The 21,543-nt window shown below is 41.3% G+C and overlaps 1 protein-coding gene across 1 annotated transcript; it reads left to right on the top strand.

The window, feature by feature from the left end:
• Positions 1 to 1,572: 1,572 nt before the first annotated feature.
• On the top strand, positions 1,573 to 8,697 carry FGF3 (fibroblast growth factor 3). The gene is made up of 3 exons (XM_033928932.1): positions 1,573 to 1,834; positions 4,196 to 4,299; positions 8,074 to 8,697. The coding sequence occupies exons 1-3, from the start codon at positions 1,573 to 1,575 to the stop codon at positions 8,398 to 8,400; spliced, it is 693 nt and encodes a 230-aa protein (XP_033784823.1). The 3' UTR covers positions 8,401 to 8,697.
• Positions 8,698 to 21,543: the final 12,846 nt, after the last annotated feature.

The following is a 21,543-nucleotide window of genomic DNA, read 5'->3' as shown; positions in this document are numbered from 1 at the left end:
CTTTTAATTCTATTTTTTGCTTAACTGGGAAGATAAACGTGAAACCGGATCAGACTCAATTTCTCCGAATAAAAGAGCTCCAAACGAGACCTATTAGGAAGGAACTGGTTATTACTTTGGGGCTACAGGGTGCCTTCGGGGGGCGGGAACGGGCATAATTACAAAATATTTCTAGACCACATCTGAAGTCCCACCCTCTGTTCGAGTTACACCACATCAAAGCAGTCTCGGGGGGGGGGTCCCCCCCTTAAAAAAAATGGTCCACCAGAAGAGTGGGCGACATGTTTCGGAGGGAATCACCCACCATTTCTGCTTTTGAAAAGAAACTATTAATGGTGAGAATTAAATGGCCACTTTCCTCCCCCAACCCCCCCATTAAGTCGAAAACATGGCTTAGGAAGCTCAAGGCGGAAAGATCGGTGGCGCTAATTAGGAGAATGGAAACCATAATGCGACCAGGATGGGAGCAATTTCAGGCTCAAAGCTGACCATGTGTCCGGAATGGGTTGCCCCAGTGGCCAGTTTCCCAGAGATGGGGGGGGGGGGATTCTGATTCTCCCTTTCCAGCCCATTCCACCTGACCCAAGGCTGAGCTTCTTTAGGGTCCCCGGCTGCTAAGATGAACGAAGTTTTTTTCTCGCTTTCTTTGAAACTCTTGTCTTTTTGTTTTTTTTTCTTCCAGATATTGATGGTAAATCGGACTGAAAAGGAGCCTAGTGACCAAGGTCAATGAGTTGATTTGGCCAAAAACTCTGCTCAAAGGCATATTTGTGGATTTCAGTTTAAGTAATACTAAGGATCCCCCTAACGAGTTATTTACCTGGACAGATGGTTTAAAAAAAAAAAAAAAAAAATTTTATTTAAAAAAATCAATCAATCCATTTTCTTTAAGCGTGAAGAAAAACCCTTCCAATATTAAACTGAAAGTCTCCAGAAAAGTGCTCAACCCTCCGACAAATCCCCCTTCCCTTTTCTTAATGCCCCCTTTTTGTGAAAAAGTGTCTTTCTGTTCCTTCTGCATCAGTCACGTCTAAGCTGTCACATATTGTGATGTGGGATTGATAGGAGCGAGATCCATCTCTCCAAGGTCTTTTTTTTTTTTGGGGGGGGGGGGGACTTTTCCAACCTCTGCCCTCTTTGTGATGCGGTTTCCACTCACGCCCACCCCCTGTGTGTGTGTGTGTGTGCAGCGCTGTGTAATTCTATCTACCTTGTCTGTCTCCTCTGTAGCATCTGCTCGGAGATAGGGCTGTTGTTAGCGGAAGGTTCTTTTTTTTTTATTTTTAAGCCCTGTCGATCAACGAAATTTCGCTAGTCCTCAGATGAAATCCAGCGGTGGGGGGAGGGGGGCTGGGCAAGGAGCTCCCTCGCTCTCTTTTTTTTCGGGCCGTGCAGCGACAATCGCTTTGGAGAGCGCGGAGAACTGATCGCTGCTCCCCGCAGCTGGAAGCCCGAGGCCGACCCTGATGCAAAGGGGCGGATAAAGCCGCCGAGCAGCCCTTCCTCTCATGGGACCCCCTGGCACCGGGTCTTGATCTTGCCCAGGCTTACCCGGGCTTCGGCCATGCCACAATGCTTATAACTGTGCTCCTGGCGCTGAGTTTTTTGGATCCCAGCCGGCAGGAAAGGGGGGCTCCGGGGCCGAAGGTGCCTTGTCCCCGGGGCCAGGCGTGCGACCCCAGGCTTCGCAGGGATGCGGGGGGGCGCGGCGGAGTGTACGAGCACCTGGGGGGAGCGCCGAGGCGCAGGAAGCTGTACTGTGCCACCAAGTACCACCTCCAGATCCACCCAAGTGGCAAAATCAACGGCAGCCTGGAGAAAACCAGTGCCTTTAGTAAGTATCCTCCGCAGTTGGGAGAGAAAAAGCTCCAATTTGATTCTATTGCGTTTCAGATTAACTAGGTCCAGAGTGAAGCCTAACTGCAGGTTTTAGGTTAGACTTTTGTTATTGTTAAGGAACATTTTTTTTCCTCCTTTCTGATTTTAGCAAACCACTGTAAATGGGTTCCTGACTAGCTTCACCAGCTATGTAGGGGTCAAGGATTCCCCCCCCCTCCCCCATGAATGTAAACTCTGCTTAAAAACGATAATCAGTAGATAATCTGGGAAGTGAAGAGTGAATAGCCCAGTTGCTTTTGACCTAGACAAAGGGGAAAATGGTTCTCTCAAGGGCAAAGCACTTCCGATCCTTATTTTTCCAGACGACTGTGGCTCCTGCCATTTATTTTGAAACCCATTAAACTGGGTTTTGACACTGGACTAACGGGACGGCCACAGCAGCTGACCCCGTTAATCTGTCACTTTGTCACTGTTTCTCTGGCCTAATATCCTCCCCCAGAACCAGCATTCAAGGGCTGGTACACAAGTCCTATAGGAAAAAAAAAAAGTCGGAAAATAGAAATGCATCTTAGTATTTCGCTTGCTTTTGTTTTGGGAAATCAGAGGATTCCTGGAGATTTCCTTTTGAGAGAGCAAATTTAACACGTGTTTCCAAAATGAATGACACTTTTTAAGCACGTGTGTGTCTGAAAGAAAGCCAGAACCTGTGGAAGCCGTTTAGTTTAGGTGTTGCTTGGAGAAAGGTTTCTCTCTTACAAGTACTGTTTCTGGTAGCCCTTTTCGTCTCTAATAGATTTTTAAGGTTGCAGTTTAAAGAAAAAGTTTAAGTTTAAGATTAGGTGTTTTATATACCGCCTATCAAGGCTATCTTAAGTGGTTTTACAATCAGGTACTCAAGCATTTTCCCTAACTTATCTAAGGTACCTGGGGCTATGGAGGACCGAGTGACTGGCCCAAGGTCACAAGGAGCAGCACGGGATTTGAACCCACAACCCCAGGGTGCTGAGGCTGTAGCTCCAACCACCGCGCCACACAGTCCTAAAAAAAAAAAAAAAAAATCCATGCTGAATCTTTTTCTAGGACCCAAATACTTTTCAAACGTTTAAACAGATGACAAACAGAGATTTGGAAACATCAATGGTCTCAAGTCGACTGAGGAAAACCGCTATTTCCTAGAGGAAAACCCTACTTATCAAAGGTCTTTACAGATAGCTGGCAGGGTTCATTGAACGGCAAGAGACGTCCTTATTTCAAACAGCTGTCCCACAGTCGGTCTAAAGTGTTCAAGGAAGTGAGAAGATGATTTCAGCCAGAAATCTGACCACACGGAACCATTTACCATGTACTTCTGAAAAAGAAGCGAGACATCCTTAATTTGGAGTCTAGCAAATATTTTCAAGTTTAATAGGCCCGTTTGTTAAATTACAAAGAATGAGCTAGAGCAGTGGTCTCAAACTCGCGGCCCGCCAGGTCCTAATTTTATCATAATCACAAAAGTAAAATAAAACAGTTTCTTGATCATATGACTCTTTAGCTACAAATTATAATATTATTATTAAGACTTAGCCAAAAGGAAAGATTTATAAACTATAACTGATGTTTTGATTACCCCAAGTGCAAAGATTAGTGGTATACCTTTGTGGCTTTACCCTAAGGATAACAATAATGCCCGGTTGCAGAGTTACTGTCTCAAGCACCAGCCCTTGTAAGTGTGTGTATGGGGTGGGGGAGAAGCTCTTTTACTGTCAGTTGAGCCTTTGCACCCCTAAGCTGCAGCTTTGTGTCTAGATGACAACCTGGCATCATTGTCTGCTGGTTTAAGAGGTCAGGCGCTCTTGTGTCCATCAATGACCTCACAAAAAGGGCCTTTGAATGGATATGAACTTGTTGTTGTTACAGATTAGAAAAATGAGCAAGTTTCATTCTTGAAAACATTCGATTCAATCAGACTTTAGCCACTATTTCCAGCCTTTCTGTGTTCCTGTGACGTTTTCTGTCACTGAATGATGTTGTTTTATTTTGGGCGTCAGCCGGCCCCGGCTATTAGGATAACGCTAGGCGACTGCCCAGGGCAGCCAGTCATAGAAAACCACCAGATGCCGAAGGCCACTCAAAGAGCCTTCAATTCATAGTTCTGCCTGCATCGAGGGTCGGCAGTTTTCAAAGGCCCATTTACCTGAGTCAAAACTTTTGGAAACTGCCCTCCTTTTTAGGGCACCCAATAACCTCCACACTGCAGTTCAGACGGGATAATAAGGTTCATAAGTTGTGTGAATACAGAAAAGGTATATTTAAATTACAGCTGACGAAGGGTTGCGCAGCTTTTTTTAATCCTTTCTTTTGTATTTTTTTGTAGGTATACTGGAGATAACAGCTGTTGATGTGGGAATTGTGGCCATCAAAGGCCTTTTCTCCGGCAGGTACTTGGCAATGAACAAAAGAGGAAGACTTTATGCCTCAGTAAGTCCCATTTTCTCCTGTAAAGCAAACAGTCAGCAGTGTCCACCTGCCCATATTTAAGGCAAATAAGCCCAATTTCTAGGTAACATACTCTTCAGCCAAAGACAAGACAAAACAAACAAACAAACAAAAAACTTCTAACAGAGCCTTTAATAATTAAGAAAAAGGAGACAAGAAAAGCTGCTTTGAAGAGACAGACATCCTTTGTACCCTTTAGCAGGGGCTTTGAGTGTTACACAGTGAGGTGATGGTGCATTGACTTTCGAAATGCGTGTGTGGGGGGGGGGGAGGGGGGATGTGGTGAAGAGCGATGTTGGAAGTCATTGGAAATGGGATCTAAGGTTAAGTAGCTCCCTAACCTTTCTGAAGGTCACGTTAAAAAAATTGTATCATTATAAACAAACTAGATTAAGCAGTGCTTTATATTGCTGGTACACAAGCTCTTGAGGTGTGGTACTTGCTAACGAGTTTTTTTTCTAAGCAACGGTTAGGTCAGATCAAAGAGGCTTTGTAGGGTTTCAGAGCCTGTGCCAGAAAACTTGTTGTTGGTTTTGAACAGGTAGTCTTTGCCTGACTCCTATTGTCACACACGTGTCACTTAGCAGCATGAACTTGCGCTGTCGTCTTCTTGGGAGCTAATTCTTGCAGGTAATGTTGTGGTTTTAAACAGTAATTGGCACAACCACAGCTTGGCCACTCGTCCATGGTTAATATATTGGCCAAAGATGATTCTCGGCAACTTTGGTCAGTTCAGTGCTTTTGAAAATGCTCTTTTGTCGCTCAGGTTGAGTTAAGGGTTTTGTGAACTCATGAGCAAACATGAGGGGGAGGAGAACCCTTTTACTTAGTTTCCCTCTGTTCCCTTAGTTTTCGGAAACCAGAGATGTTTAGGATACTTGTTTTGACTTACTGTGTGGAACAATTTCCTTTGGTTCATAAAAGTCATTCTGGAAGTCAAGTTTCCTCTCCCTTTGTGGTAAGAGTGGATAGCGCAGCTGGTTTTAAGAAAAGTTTGGACAAGTTCCTGGAGGAAAAGTCCATAGTCTGTTATTGAGAAAGACATGGAGGAAGCCACTGCTTGCCCTGGATCGGTAGCATGGAATGTTGCTACTCTGGGGATTCTGGAATGTTGCTACTCTTTGGGCTTTGGCCAGGTATTAGGGACTTGGATTGGCCACTGTGAGAACGGGCTACTGAGCTTGATGGACCATTGGTCTGATCCAGTAAAACTATTCTTATGTTCTTATATCTAGATTGGAATGGCAGAGCTAATAAACATTGTTGGTTTCTACTGGGTGACTAACTTAGGACCCTCTTTCTCTTCCCATAGAGGCAAAATCAAATAACATAAGTTTTTTCATATAAGATCCATGAGGCTTCATGACTTGTTCTTCAAATAATATCTCCACAGGCACAGAAGATTGCCTAGAAATGCATAACCCTTGCCTCCTCCCCAATCAGCATCATACCTTTAAATAGAGCTTTTGCTCAAATCATAGAATATATTTATCATTAGCTTTTATAAAGAATGATATCTACTTTTGTGGCATATAAAACTGGAACGCATTGACAGAGGATGTGGTAACAGTGGTTAGCATAGCTGGGTTTATAAAAGGTTTGGACAAGTTGTTGGAGGAAAAGTCCATAGTTTGCTATTGAGACAGACATGAGGGAAGCCACTGCTTGCCCTGGGATCAGTAGCGTGGAATGTTGCTACTATTCGGGTTTCTGCCAGATACCTGTGGCCTGGATTGGTCACTGTGAAGACAGGATTCTGGGCTAGAAAGACCATTGGTTTGATCCAGTAAGGCTATTTTTATGTTCTTAAATAGGTGAAAATAAAACTGGCCACTAAGCTATTCCTCTATTAATTTAATGCATATTAGGTAATATACAATATATTGTATACTGCAGCTTTACATAATATGAAGGAATACAAACACATATTTTAGGTGTATGCAGTAAAACAAATATTTCTGTTAGTAAGTACTCATTACAAATGTTGATAACATACATTTTACAAATTGACAGCATGTGATTTATAAATATAATGAGATGCAATTAAATGCTGCCAAGACTAAACTCTTATGGCTTGGCCCAAAGGTGGCCTCTCTTCCTTCTGCTGTGGTCCTAGACTCAGGAGAATCTCTGAAAATTGAGTATTCTTCACTAATATTGGGTATTATCATTGATTCATCTTTTACATTTAAGGATCAACTAAATTCACTTGTTAAAAAGTGTTTCTTTAGCCTCCGTATTCTGAGAAGAGTGAGAGCGCTCTTTCATCAGCAACACTTCTCCGTATTGATTAAATCAACTATTTTGTCAAGGTTGGATTATTGTAATTCAATTTATTTGGGTCTTTCAAAGGTTAGTTTGCAGAGACTCCAGCTGATACAGAATACGGCTGCTAAGCTTATTTTCAGCAAGAGTAAATTTCCTCTGCTCAAGGAATTACATTGGCTTCCAGTGTATCCCAGAATTCAATTTAAATGCATTTGTATTCTGTAAATCCCTGAAAACTTTCTTGTTTGCTAAACACTTTGGAAACTAACCATTCTAGTTTATTTCCTTTGTTATGTTTTATGTATTATGCTTTTTTCCATTATTGTTAACCGAGTCGAGCTCCTTATGGTTGATGACCCGGTCTATAAAATTAAGGTTTAGTTAGTATGTGCAGTCTAGGTCCTTGAGGGCCACAACCCAGCTGAGATTTCAAGATTTCCACAATGAATATACAAGAGATTGATTTGTATGCAATGGAAGGAGTGCATGCAACTCAAGCCCACGCATATTCATTGTGGAAATCTTGAGAACCACATTTGCTCACTCCAGTGCTACATTGACCATGTATTCGTTAGCATATGTGACTCTTCTAGGAATTTCACATTTCCCTCCCTCCCCCAATTCCATGAAGGTCATAGCCCTCCAAAGTCATCCACTCCACTTCTGGCTCCCCCACTTCTTTTTCCTGAAAACATTCTTTTTGAGGAGGGAGGTGAGTGAGCTCCTGCTGACACAACACTGCCAAATCAGAGGGGGGGTGGGGAATGATGGACATGGGATGCGAAAAGGCGATGCTGAATGGGGAGGGAGGGGAAGGTCAGTTGCTAAACTATGGGGGATTAGGAAAGGGTAGAGGAGATGCTGGACTATGGGGAATGTTAGGGAAGAGAAGATGCTGAAATAAAGTGGGGTAGCTGCCCCAAAAGAGGTGGAGTGGATATCTGAAAGTTTACATAGAGTGTCAGGTACCCTTGAGCTGGTTCTGCATGCAAGTCTACTTTTAGTGCATAGGTTCCATATATATAATCATGCAACTTAAAATTTGATGGGATGCAAATTATATTATACTTCATTAAAGTAATGCATATGAAAAAGTTTATTTTACTATGTCTAACCATGTCTTCTGTCTTGATACTATTTGCTAAATATGTGTCTCATATGACTTCTTGATTACCATGGTGATATTATACTTTGAAGCATATTCACTCTTCAGATTCGTATAATGTACTCTAGCTGAAAACACAGTCTTACAGTAGTGAAGTTATACCTCTTGTGCTTGCATTCTTTCTCGTATGTGTATTGCAGCTTTTTTATGTTCTGGTATTACCTATATTTTCTCAGTTGGGATCTGTATGGAAGGCTTAGGAAGGGGCAGAGGGCACCCGAGAACTTCTGCTGGTTTGGGTGCTTGATTTTCAGACTATTTGAAAATGCTCAGTTAATCTGCCTGCTCTGGGGACAGATCTGATCATCTGCTTTCTCTTGCAGGACTCCTACAATGCTGAATGCGAGTTTGTGGAGAGGATCCATGAGTTGGGATACAACACCTATGCCTCCCGCTTGTACCGGACTATACCTAGTGGGGCTGGGGCCAAACGCAAAGCCAGCGCAGAGAGACTGTGGTACGTGTCCATCAATGGCAAGGGCCGACCCAGAAGAGGGTTTAAAACCCGCAGGACACAGAAATCATCACTTTTCCTGCCTCGAGTGCTGGATAACAAGGACCATGAGTTGGTTCGACTTTTCCACACAAACGTCAGATACAAAGACAGCATCCCGAAACCTTCCAACCAGCGACGGAAGCGAAGACACTAGGGTGGGAGAACAGAAGGCTAAAGTGCTCCTAGTGCAACTGTGATTAAACTCTGCAGTTTATATATAATTTCTTTACATCAACATCCTTTCCGAACTATTTACTCTTAGGTATGTTTTAGTATTATGTGGTTAAAAAATTGTCTACCATATAATGAAGACACTTTCAAATGTAAAGTACTCTGTTGTCACTATTTTGTGAACAATGCTTAACTTGTTTTTCTAATTCATGTTATTGTCGTTGGGATCTTGATTGGATTCATGATTCCTAGTCCTGCCCCAGCCCTGATTTACTGTGACGCTTCTCATTAGGGACGTGTACAGGAAAAAAAAAAGTTTGCTATTGGATCATTTTCCGTTTCTCAGCCAAATTTTGGACACTTTTCAGTTTATTTCAGGAATTAGTAGCACACGTACAATTTGACTACTGTGTGTAAAAATGTGGTGTCATGCCTACATCAAGTTGATGTTCATTCTTGACGCACGGACAGAACACTCGAACGGGACGAGCTTCTCATTTTTGATCTCCTGTTGGCTGGACGCAGAGCACTTTCATAGGCCACGGAAGTATTTTGCTGGTGGAGAGCTCGGTTCATTCACGTTCAAAGTTTAAAGGACCTTTGTATTTTAACTTGTATTTATTTTACTTTGTTATATGTCTGTTTTGATATGCCAGTATGAATTCAAGTTTCACGTTCTCCCTTTTGATACATCTAAAAAAAAAAAAAAAAGACATTGACCCGAACATATTTTTTTCAGGTAAATTCTAAAGGTATTTTAGAATACAGTTGAATCTGCAAATACATGCAGTATGATCTTGACTCATTATTCCAAATTTTCTTGTAAGCTATGGAAAATTCAGCAAATTTATAAGGCAGCCTGAAAATGCAGATTATTGGGGCAGACTCTGGAAGGGTGGATCTATACTTTTACTTCATCATCAAACTTGTATACAAATAAGCCAGAGCACATACAATAACAGAAAAGCCTAAACTCAGCAAAATTAACCTCGATATGTCTGCATAATCAATGTTGTTTCTTAGAAGCATAGAAACATGATGGCAGATAAATGCCAAATGGCCCATCCAGTCTGCCCATCCACAGCATCCACTATCTCCTCCTCTCCCTATTGACTAAGGCTCTTAACATTTGCATCTCCTCTTCCTATAGGTTAAGGCTCTTTACAGCTGCATTGTGACATCATAGAGCTTTAGTAACATAGAAACATGATGGCAGATAAAGGCCAAATGGTCCATCTAGTCTTCCCATCCACAGTGACCATTATCTCTTCCTCTCTCCGAGAGATCCCATGTGCCTATCCCAGGCCCTTTTGAATTCAGACACAGTCTCGGTCTCCACCACCTCTTCCGGGAGACTGTTTCACCAATCACAAAACAGCCTCTGTTTTCACAGAGATGCCCCAAATGCATGGTCTGGAGAGGTTTCCTTTCAATAATGCATGCTGCCTCCCATCCCCCCATGGCACTCTCAGGCAGAAACGGTCACTAAAGAGCATACTTCCTCTTGGGTGGTCATTTTAGAAGCCCTTTTGACATGTTGAACATGGATAAACTGGCATTTAGTCATGTAGCCTGTATATTGCATATACATCTATATCACAATTTTGTACAGTCTAGGCATATCTTGGGTCTAATCTTATCTAAAACTTAGGTTTGTGTACTGCATCATCCCCAAATTGGAGCTCGATTCGGTTAACATAAGAGAGCAAACAGATTCATAATCTTTGGACAAAATATGATAGAACGTGAGCTTGGACCAAAATGTAATACTACCTGATTGAAAGGAAATTGCTATCGGTAATATAGGCAATTGTCCAAATATTGTTGAAATAAGAAAGTTTTCAGTCTTTCGAAATATTTGAAGGGAATTGAGAGTCCTAATAGGACATGGAATTTTGTATTCCCAGAGGAGTGTATATTTATGTCTTCGGAGGGATTTATATCGGGTCCTGGGGATGTGCTCATGTTCTGCATCTATTCTACTGGAGGGAGTAGAGGTCATCCCCTTAACCCTGTCCTTGAAAAAAATGACTTGGGGAAACATACACATTTATGGTGTGGTTTTGTTTTTTTTAACTTTACGGTGTTGTGTTGAACTCCATTGATATTTAAATTGAATCAAGTTGGGCAGATTGGATGGACCGTTCGGGTCTTTATCTGCTGTCATCTACTATGTTACTATTTTAGAGGTTGACAGTATGCAAAATGGGGGGCTGTAACCTACACATACATGGCCAATCCTTGTCATGTCATCAGATTCTTTTCTAAAAAGCTAGTGGAATGTGACCTGTCCCAACCGGGATGTCTCAATGCCAAGTCATACATCCTTTCTGAAATCCACCTTCTAGAGTAGCAACGGCCCACTTCCCTGCACACAGGGTGGCTATCGGCAGACAATTACTGACTCTCTCAGTCGAGAAGTATATCTAAACTAAACTAAAACTTACCCTTATATATGGGAAGCTCAACACGGTTAACAATAAATTAAGAAAAAAAAAATACTAAAATACATGGAAATTAATTTTCAAAGTGTTTAGCAAATAGAAAAGTTTTCAAGGACTTACGAAAAGATTAGAAGGAACTAAAGACACCTCAAAATCAAAGGAAGATCATCCCATAATTGGGAGAATTTAAAAGCCAAAGAGAAGCTGAAATTCTTGATTCCTTTAATTCCTTTCTTGGAAGGGAGGGAAAGATTAAATTGTAGAGGACCTCTCGCATATGAAAATCTATAAACGTACTATAGAAGAGGAACAAGAGGAATAAAAATACCACTACATTTAAACTGAATACCTGAGGTTTCCACCAATTCTAATCTGCCTGGACCTTGAAAAGAGAAAATCTGCAGATTGGCTTGATGCTAATAGTTTTGTTAATTAAATGGGACATGCACCCAAATTTGCTTACACTGTTCCAAGCACCGTTTGTAGGACTTCCCTGATACTGTGTTAGATAATCTTAAAAAGAAGAGCCTTGAACAAGATCAATTGATCCCTTGTCACAGGGAATGCATACAGCCACTGGCGGAGTGAGGGTGGGAGATGCCCCCCCCTCGCCTTCTACTCTGCCCCCCTGCTCTTTCCCCCATACCTGTTTAGCTTCCCCTGGTGCGAGCAGCATCTCCAATTTCTCCCTCTGACATCACTTCCTGGTCATGCTCATAACTGTCCACTGCTTTTCTGCTTCCCCGAGATGTTCCCATCTTGCTAATGACTCTTTGACCTACTCTCCTGTCTTGACAAATTTTCGATGAACTCTCTCTGCCCCTGTCTTAATACGGAACCACGTCTGGTGATTATTGGCTATCAGAATAGTACCCAACTGCAACTCTAGAAACATTTTCCTAACTTGTAAGCCCCAGGCCCAATTTTCTCCCTCCTGCATGAGTTCCATTACGGAGGCAAAGGCACCCGTTGATGGGCTGCTGTTGTAAGCAAACAGCAGGTCCCCTCTGAGTCTGTCCTCTTAGACACAGTGGTTTTCAGGGGACCTACTGCTGCTATCGAGGCAGGTTTGAAGAAATAGCAGCTGGAGCCTGAAGCAGCACAGGCTGTAGTGGGAGGAGCCAAGATAGAGGAGAGGAGGAGCCAGGGACAGGTCGATATTTAGTTGCAATTTGCTCCTCTTCTGTTACCGGTTGCTGGAACTGTTCTACATGTGAAAAACCCAGGACCAAAACTGTGGAATAAAATGTCACTGCTTCTTCACTTGGAATTGCTTTTTTTCCCCCATGAAATTTTATTGAATTATAAAATGAAACATAAATATAAACTTGAGGAATACAAAGTTCTGTGCAGAGTAGGCACAGCGTACAATAGCAAACTTTGACAATATATCAAAAACGAATCACTATCATGAGAATACAATATAGCTGAACTAAATGAGTGACATAAAGAGAAAAAAAAAAGAGGGAAGAAGAAAAGTGAAGGGGTGAGCGAAGAGAATAGCTTTGAGGTGATAAGTCAGCAGAAGAAAAATACAAGAAATGTTCACCTAGAACAGGGGTGGGCAACTCCGGTCCTCGAGGGCCCGAATCCCGTCGAGTTTACAGGATTTCCCTAATGAATATGCATGAGATCTATTTGCATGCACTGCTTTCAATGCATATTCATTGGGGACATCCTGAAAACCCAACTGGATTCCGGCCCTTGAGGACCGGAGTTGCGCACCCTGACCTAGAAGAAACAGATGCAGAGGTGAGATGAGTTTCCAGATCACTTTCTTCTCGATAGGCATCTACATCTGTAGATCTTCACTTGGAATTTTAATTATTTCAGGTTTCCAAAAATTGGAAGAAGATTGTCTGCTTGATAGTTGAATTATAATAAACATTTTAAGGATTAAATGAAATACTCACCTAGTATTGAAAAAGGAAATAATAATGAAATGGGATGTATTTATTTCATATAAATATATTAGGATAGGTACAAATATGTTTTATTTTTAATTATAAATGACCTCAGCTTTGTTAAATAAAGTATGTAATCATCTTAATAAGTAAATAATTACTAAATCACATTACTACTAATATTTATCATTTCTATAGGGCTGAAAGGCATATGCAGTGCTGTACATGTAGTAAACAGTCCCTGCTCAAAAGAGCTTACAATCTAATATGGACAGACAGACATAAGAATGAAGCCTAGTATCCTGTTTCCAACAGTGGCCAACCCAGGTCCCAAGTACCTAGCTAGATCCCAAATAGTAAACAGATTTTATGCTGCTTATCCTAGGAATAAGCAGTAGATTTCCTCAAACCATCTCAATAATGGCCTATGGACTTCTCTTTTAGGAAATTATCCAAACCTTTATTAAACCCTGCTAAGCTAACTGATTTTATCACATTCTCTGGCAACGAATTCCAAAGTTTAATTACACATTGTGTGAAGAAATTTTTTCTCCGGTTTGTTTTAAATCTACTACTTAGTAGCTTCATCGCATGTCCCCTAGTCCTAGTATTTTTGGAAAGAATGAACAAGCGATTCACATCTACCCTTTCCACTCCCCTCGTTATTTTATAGACCGTCTCTTCTCCAAGCTGAAGAGCCCTCATAGGGAAGTTGTCCCATCCCTTTTATCATTTTTGTCATCTCTGTACCTTTTCTAATTCCGCTATATCATTTTTGAGATACGGCGACCAGAACTGCACATAGTATTCGAGGTGCAACCATACCATAGAGCGATACAAGGACATTATAACATTTTCATCTTTGTTTTCCGTTCCTTTCCTGATAATTCCTAACATTCTATTTGCTTTCTTAGCAGCCGCTCAGGGGTTCAACGTAGCTTCAACAATGACACCTGGATCCTTTTCCTGGACAATGACTCCTAATGTGGAAAATTGCATCACGAATCTATAGTTCCCACATGCATCACTTTGCACTTGCTCACATGAAACGTCGTCTGCCATGTTGACGCCCAGTCTTCCAGTCTCACAAGTTCCTCTTGCAATTTTTTACAATCCTTATGCGATTTAACAACTTTGAATAACTTTAGGGGTCTTTTACTAAAGCACGGTAGTTGATTTAGCGCCCGCTAAATGCTAATGCATCCATAGAATATAATGGGTGCGTTAGCATTTAGCACGCGTTAAATCATCTAGCTCGCCTTAGTAAAAGACCCCTTTTGTGTCATCAGTAAACTTAATTATCTCACTAGTTATTCCCATCTCTAGATCATTGATTAATATGTTAAAAAGCAACAGTCCCCTGGGAAACCTCACTATATACAATTTAGGAAACACCTAAAAACCTATCTGTTCCTGAACTACTTCGGCAACTGATTTGTACAATCTTTCCCACTTAACGGATCCCTAGAGCCACGATTCACTAGTCAATTCCACTCAATTTGTACTATTTTTAATCATTGTAAACCACATAGAACTTCACGGTCCTGCGGTATATAAACTGTTATTATTATTATAATTATAAAACAAAAAACAAAACCTCTCAAAATAGTTTCTTACTTTACCATTGTTCAAAAACTCCCTCCAATATTATTGATATCAGAAGGGTATCTCTAGAAATTTCATTAAAGGAGGAAAAAGCCTCAGATCCCGTATGCCACCAGTGACTTACTTGCGGGCAATACTGGATAGGGAAATCACCTCATCGGCTTATAAAACTCCTAGAATTGGTTCTCTGAATATCCTGTATTTTGCTTGGATTGAACACCATTATATAGCCTTCTCCACTGAGAAATATTGACCATTTAAACTCGTTCTCAACCCATAAAAGGACATTACCCCCTATCCCATGACTTTCAAATTTCCTAAGAAGTCTTTCATGAGGTACTTTGTTAAATGCCTTTTGAAAATCCAAATACAAGATATCACCTTTATCTACGTTTTCATTCACCCCTTCAAAGAAATGCAGTAGATTGGTGAGGCAAGATTTCCCTTGACTAAAACCATGTTGGCTTTCTCTCATTAATCGATGCTTACGTATCTGTTGGGTCATTTTGTTCTTTTTAATAGTCTCTACCATTTTGCCCCGCACCAACATTGGACTTACCGATCTATAATTTTCTGGAACTCTTTTTAAAAATCGGCGTCACGTTGGCCATCCTCCAGTCTTCTGATATTATGCTGGTTTTTAAAAGAAAATTACAAATTACTAACAGGACATACTGTATAGGGGTTGGGGAATTTCTCCTCAAGAACTGCTATTGAGCACCTCTGCTATAGGACATCTACACAATATGTTCATTCTTTCAGAGGCACTTATAGAGTAATTCTATAGGGGGGCCTAGATTTAAAGCATGCCTCTTTGAGCCTATTCTATAAAGAAAAAATAGTTGCCTACCAAATACTAGCAAGAAGTGAAAAGTTACTCCCATATTTTAGGTATGATTACTTACAGCGGTCACAGAGCTGGGAAATACTTGTTCTAAATGGGTAAAGAAGATGGAAGAATTATTGAAAACAGAGTAGGTCTTGAGGTGAAAAGGAATCATCTCGATAATATTGTCTACTTGGTACATAGTAAATAATGTCAGATAAAGACCTGAACGGTCCATCCAGTCTTCCCATTAGTTATTCTCATTAAAAATACATAATTAACTTGTCTCTTCTTTGATATTTCTGGGCCATAGACTCATGTCCACTTGGTATTATCCTAGGTTCCAACTGTTGAAGTTGCCATTTAAGCTCACTCCAGCCTATCCAACCATCCCGTTGTTTGCAGGATATCTACGGTACAGTCTGGCCAGTAATGTCCTCATGTTCCAAGTTAGTGGAGTTCCCACTGATGCGCTCCCCAGCCCATCCGATACCGAATCACCATAAATGGGACACAAACCATACAAGTCTGTCCAATACCGGCCTTAGTTCTTTAATTTATACAATTTGTTTTCTAATTAGAGATCTCTGTGTATATCCCACGCTTTTTCAAATTCCATCAATGTTTTCCTCTCCACCACTTCCCTCAGGAGGGCAATCCAGGCATCCACCACCCTCTCCGTGAAAAAGAATTTCCTAATATTACTCCCAAGTCTTCTTCCGTGCAATCTCAACTTATAACCTCTAGTTTTACCATTCTTCTTTCTCTGGAAAAGATTTGGTTCTGTATTAATACCTTTCAAGTATTTAAATGTCTGTATCATATCTCCCCTGTCCCTCCTCTCCTCTAGAGTATACGTTTAGTACAAATGATAATATAGCAATATACTTAACTCATGCACTGCATATTAAATAAAAAAACAATATGCTAAACCTGTGCGTTGTTTGCTAGATTTATAGAATTGATGTCAGCTGTTGTGTCAAACTTATATAGCAAATATGAATAGCATTATACAATTATACTGTATAGGGATTATAAACTTTGAAAGATATGCTAGAAGTCTACATTTGCTGGCGTTGAGAGACAAAAAAACAAAAACAACTGTGAAGACAATGATCTTGATGGGAAAGTTTAATAATTTTTACCTTGATATGAAAGTTTAAAAACAATCTTCAAAAATAAAAGCGATGCAGACAAATATTAAATCAATATAACACACAGAAAAAAATCTGGTGTGGACCCAACGTGGCCCGAGCTTATGAATAACCTTCTGGGGCCCAGTTCTATATTAAAAACAAAAAGAGACTGCAGAGAAAAATGTACAAGGTACAGGAACTTTTATTAAAAGTCAATAAAATTTTATTTTCCAAAGGTTGGCTTTCATATACATGGGTCTGGCTAGCTCCCTGTGTAGCACACTGGTTAAACCTACAGCCTTCTACTCTAGTGTTGCTGGTTCGTATCCCAGTCACTCACAATTATAAAGAAAAACATCCTAAAATTGCCATTCTAATAACGTCATAATAATAAAATATTAAAACATTAAGGACTTCTCAGAAATTGGACGTCTAAACAGTGCTGAGCATCGCTGAGCGCGATTCTACAAAGGACACTCAAACTGCGCCTAACTTTAGGCCCGCTTTGCAGAATCAGGGCCCTAACGTCTACGATGCCTAGCGACGCATGAATCTGTAAATGGTGCCCAGCAGTTGATTGACAACTGCACCAATGTAGGTGCCACTAGACGCCGTTTATAGAATCCAGGCCTAACGGGATAATGCAGGCTTAACGGAGGAGCACTTACTTAGCTCCTCTGAACTAGCACGTGGTAAGTCCAGATATTGAAGTGGTTTAGTAAAAGGGCCCCTAAACATATAAATAAGTTGCACGGCAGTTGGGATAACTCACCTGTAGGGAAGGGTGAAGGGTTCTTTTTCCAGGCCTTCTTATTCTTAGACCAAAGACATGCTCCTTCCATGGTGGTTTTCATGAGACAGTCACTTGCTGACTGGGAAATGAGTTGAGAACACTGGCGCCATTATGCGTTGGCCATCAAAGAACAACAGAAAGCCACGGCTTTATATCATCAAAGACGTGGGTTGAGCATGAAGCCCAGGGTGAAAGGTGAAAGGTTCCATATTCTCTTTGTTAATGCTTTAGGGCTCTTAACTCTCTGTGACAGAGACACAGTTATTCTGCGCTAAACATCATTTGGAGATATATAGATAGACTGGGCCCCTTGCTATGTTTTATGTAATAATAGCATCTCAGCTTTGTATTACTTTCACATCAGCTCAGGCTTGAAAGAAATAAGAGCTTAGGCCTTAGCTCTGCTGTTCAGTTTTCCATGGTAATGCACTGAAAACAGAGATATTTGTTTCATAAGTTTGCAGTATTTGGGGGGATTCTATGGGGTCAATATTCAATTTAACAAGGCAGAAGAGGTTCCTTGTTAGTTAAATTGCTTGCACAGGGCTTTCTGCTGGTATTCAGGGGAAAGTGGGGAGGGAATGGGACCTATATACTGCCTTTTTGTGGTTACTCATTCAAAGCGGTAGGCAATGGAGGATTAAGTGGCTTGCCCAAGGTCACAAGGAGCAGCACTGAGATTAGATCCCATAATCTCATGGTGTTGAGGAAGCAGCTCTACTAAGAACATAAGAATAGCCTTAGTGGGTCAGACCAATGGTCCATTAAGCCCAGTAGCCCGTTCTCACGGTGGCCAATCCAGGTCCCTAGTACCTGGCCAAAACCCAAGGACTAGCAACATTCCAGAATCCTAAAGAGTAGCAAGATTCCGGAATCCCTAGAGTAGCAACATTCCATGCTACCGATCCAGGGCAAGCAATGGCTTCCCCCATGTCTTTCTCAATAACACACTATGGACTTTTCCTTCAGGAAATTGTTCAAACCTTTCTTAAAACCAGCTACGCTAACTGCTCTTACCACTACTAGGCCACTCATCACCTTCAGCAACATTTAACTGGTTATCCTTCATTGACTCTGGTCAGGTATCTAATTGCCACTTAAAGGGAGATCAGCGTTAGAAAATACTGGACCTGCCCCCCACTGGTTGCTGTGTAAACTTTTCAGCTACCGTGCAGGGCATTCCCATGTTAAGCCACGGTAACTACAAATTAAACGTGAACCAAGGTTAGGACACTCTTTCTGCTGTTCTATCTTTCTCTGGATGGAAATCTGGTTAGTGGACTGAATAGCGCTGCTAACCTTGATCACAGGTAGACTGATATGCAAAGCAAATTATGCATTTGTGGCACCAGTGCTTATTTGTATATTTTCAAAAATAGGTCCCTTAATTCTATATATAAATGTACTTGCAATTTAATTGTCAAATGAGCCAATTAGCGCTGACAGTTGGATGCTAATCAGCATTAATTAAAATTGACGTGCAGATGTCTAGGCAACAGGGTCTGTGCATAATTTTCTGCACAGATCCAAAAAGGGGGCAGAGCCATAAGGGAGGAATGGTCAGATCAGGGGCATTCCTGGAATTTGCACACAGTGTTGCAGAATAAGGGAGAGTCACGCCTAATTTAGGTGCAAAAATTTATACCAGATTTCAGTTGGTTTAAATTCTCACACTCAAAATTGGGTGTGGGCCCTGACGCTAAACACTATTGCATAAGAACATAAGAGCTGCCATCAAGCCCAGTGTCTGTTTCCAACAGTGGCCAATCCTGGTCCCAGGTACCTGATAGAAACCCAAAGAGTAGCAACATTCCAGAGCTGAGATTGTGATGTCATAATGCTTCATTCCACCAATGCCTAAGAGCCAACCTCAGCAGTGATGTCACAATGGCTTCATTGTCCTAGGTTCACATAGGAACATAAGAGCTGCCATACTGAGACAGACCGAAGGTCCATCAAGCCCAGTATCCTGTTTCCAATGGTGACCAACCTAGGTCACAAGTACCTGGTAGAAACCCAAAGAGTAGCAACATTCCAGAGCTGAGATTGTGATGTCATAATGCCTCATTCCACCAATGTCCAAGAGCCAACCTCAGCAGTGATGTCACAATGGCTTCATTGTCCTATACTCAGCTCACATAAGAACATAAGAATTGTCAGACCAATGGTCCATCAAGCCCAGTATCCAACAGTTTCCAACAGTGGCCAGCCCAGGTCACAATTACCTACTGCTCTCTTCCATGTTTGTACCTTATACGATTTCTTCATCTACAAATATTTAACTGCATTTTTATGCCGTCTTTCCAACCAAAGTGAAAGAGCTTACAAGTACAAAATTGGTTTCCCTTTACCCTGCTTGGTAATGCCACTCAAATGTGTCAGCAAATCCTATAGATAGAATCAGATAAAAGGGATTTCAGTCAGAGGAACAGTAGCAGAAGGAATACTGAGTAGATTGGTAACCATAGAATAGTCAAGAAAGAAAAACACACATCCTAAGGCTGACCTAATAAAGCAAAGTCTTGCCCTGCTGCCTTAAAAATGTAATTATCTAATCGCTACACAGTGTTTAAAGAATGATTCCTCAGTACATTGTCCACCCCTCTTTCTTGTTCTAACAAAGAACAGAGGGACAATTGGAAACCAACAAAGAAAAGCATAAGCATTCCCTTAGCATGCCTGTCCTGGTGTTTAAACACATTTTCATCCACATTATTGTGCCTTTGATATTTGCCTGGTCTTCCATTGTGCCCCAGTGCTCCATCCTCCACTGCCCCCAACATATGTCATTACAGCATGGCCTTGTATAATAGGGTTTTGATCCGGGCAGACATTTACACGAATTCTCTATACAGGCACTCACAAGAGATCAAATAGGCCGACCAGGGCGAAATACTACAGAGCTCAGTGGACCCTGGATGCGAGATTCTCCCCAGTGCTGCCCGAATTCCAGCCCAGCCCTCCTCCCACAACCAATGCCCCTTTGCCATAGAGAATCATCCAGATGTGAATGTGAGAAAGTCTCGTCGGACGAATTTGTGCCTCACTGATTAGAGACCTCCGAAAAGACACAGACCTACAGTACTTTCTCACCTAGCCCTAGTTAAGTTAGAAAACATTTTTAAAAAGCTTCTTTAAAAAAAATAAAATAAATAAAAGTAATAATTTAAAATGCACCCCCTGTCCCTCTCTCTCTCCATTTATCCTCCGAGGGCAATGTTTTCCCTTTGGTGACAGAATTTAAATATTTTTTAATATAAACACTGACAGATAAATGCTCCTGTTTCTCATATTTTTATTATCTTTATTTTTCTGTACATTTTCAACATAATAAATCAGGAATAAACTTGGCAAATCAAATAGAAAAATATAGAGAAGTAAACATTCCAGTCATATATTTAATAAACATGCATAATATTGGGGGGTGGGAGTGTGTGGTGCAGTGATTAGAGTTACAGCCTTGGCACCCTGAGGTTGTGGGTTCGAATTCCGCACTGCCCCTTGTGACCCTGGGCAAGTCACTTAAACCCCATTGCCCCAAGTACATTAGATAAGAGTATGAGCCTACCAGGACAGATAGGGAAAAATGCTTGAGTACCTGAATAATTTGTAATCCGCCTAGAATTGTAGGATATGCGGAATGTAAATTATTAAAATAAAAATAAATAAATATTGATATGTCTCCAAATGAGAAAAGATACTAGACTAGACTAAACTAAACTAAAACTTAACCTTATATACCGGTTGCTCGAGTTGTTGAATCTTCTCCTCTGATGCAACTTCCTGTTTCTGGTTGCATAAGAGGAGAAGATTCAACAATTCAAGCAGCCGTGCGTGCGCAGCTTATTGAAAGCGTGTGGTTGGGAGAAAAAGAATCAAAGTCAGCACCTATGGTGAGGTGGAGGGCAGGAGGGGGCTGCTGGACTGTGCGATCCATGGGCAAATTACATTGTAACGCGCCACGAAGGTAAGAGGGTAAGAGGGAGGGAGGGAGATGGTCGGACCGCGCAAGGGATGCTGAAGGGCGGTAGAAAGGAACAGATGGTGAAGGGGTGGTGGAAAGGAATGGAACAGATGCTGAAGGGAAATGGGGAACAGAGAGTGGGGGGAAGATGCTGGAAGGGAAGAAGACAGAGATGCCAGTCTATGGGGGGAGTGGAGGGAAGAAGATGGGTGCCAGACCAATTGGGGGGAGTAAAGGGAGAGGCACAGTAACAGAGCAAATGGAAGACGCAGAGAGAAGACAGACAGTGGATGGAAGGAGTTGAATGAGAAGATGAAGAAAGCAGAAACTAGACAACAAAGGTAGAAAACAAAATTTCTATTTATTTATTTATTTTTTGCTTTAGGATAAAGTAGTGTATTAGTTGTGTTGATAAAAAATTATAAACAAAGCCCTGCCAGCTGAACATTTCTTT

The sequence above is a fragment of the Geotrypetes seraphini genome, chromosome 19, assembly GCF_902459505.1.
Source record: "Geotrypetes seraphini chromosome 19, aGeoSer1.1, whole genome shotgun sequence".
In the NCBI taxonomy this organism is placed as follows: Eukaryota; Metazoa; Chordata; class Amphibia; order Gymnophiona; family Dermophiidae; genus Geotrypetes; species Geotrypetes seraphini.
Note: the sequence above shows the minus strand (reverse complement) of the source record. Positions and strands in the feature narration are given on the sequence as shown.

What these genes read in the sequence shown, in the direction of transcription:
- FGF3 (XM_033928932.1), top strand. Translation starts at nt 1,573, where the DNA reads ATGCTTATAACTGTGCTCCTGGCGCTGAGTTTTTTGGATCCCAGCCGG. An exon ending in GGAGAAAACCAGTGCCTTTA is followed by an intron (nt 1,835 to 4,195) that starts GTAAGTATCCTC and finishes ATTTTTTTGTAG; the next exon opens with GTATACTGGAGATAACAGCT. An exon ending in GAGGAAGACTTTATGCCTCA is followed by an intron (nt 4,300 to 8,073) that starts GTAAGTCCCATT and finishes TTTCTCTTGCAG; the next exon opens with GACTCCTACAATGCTGAATG.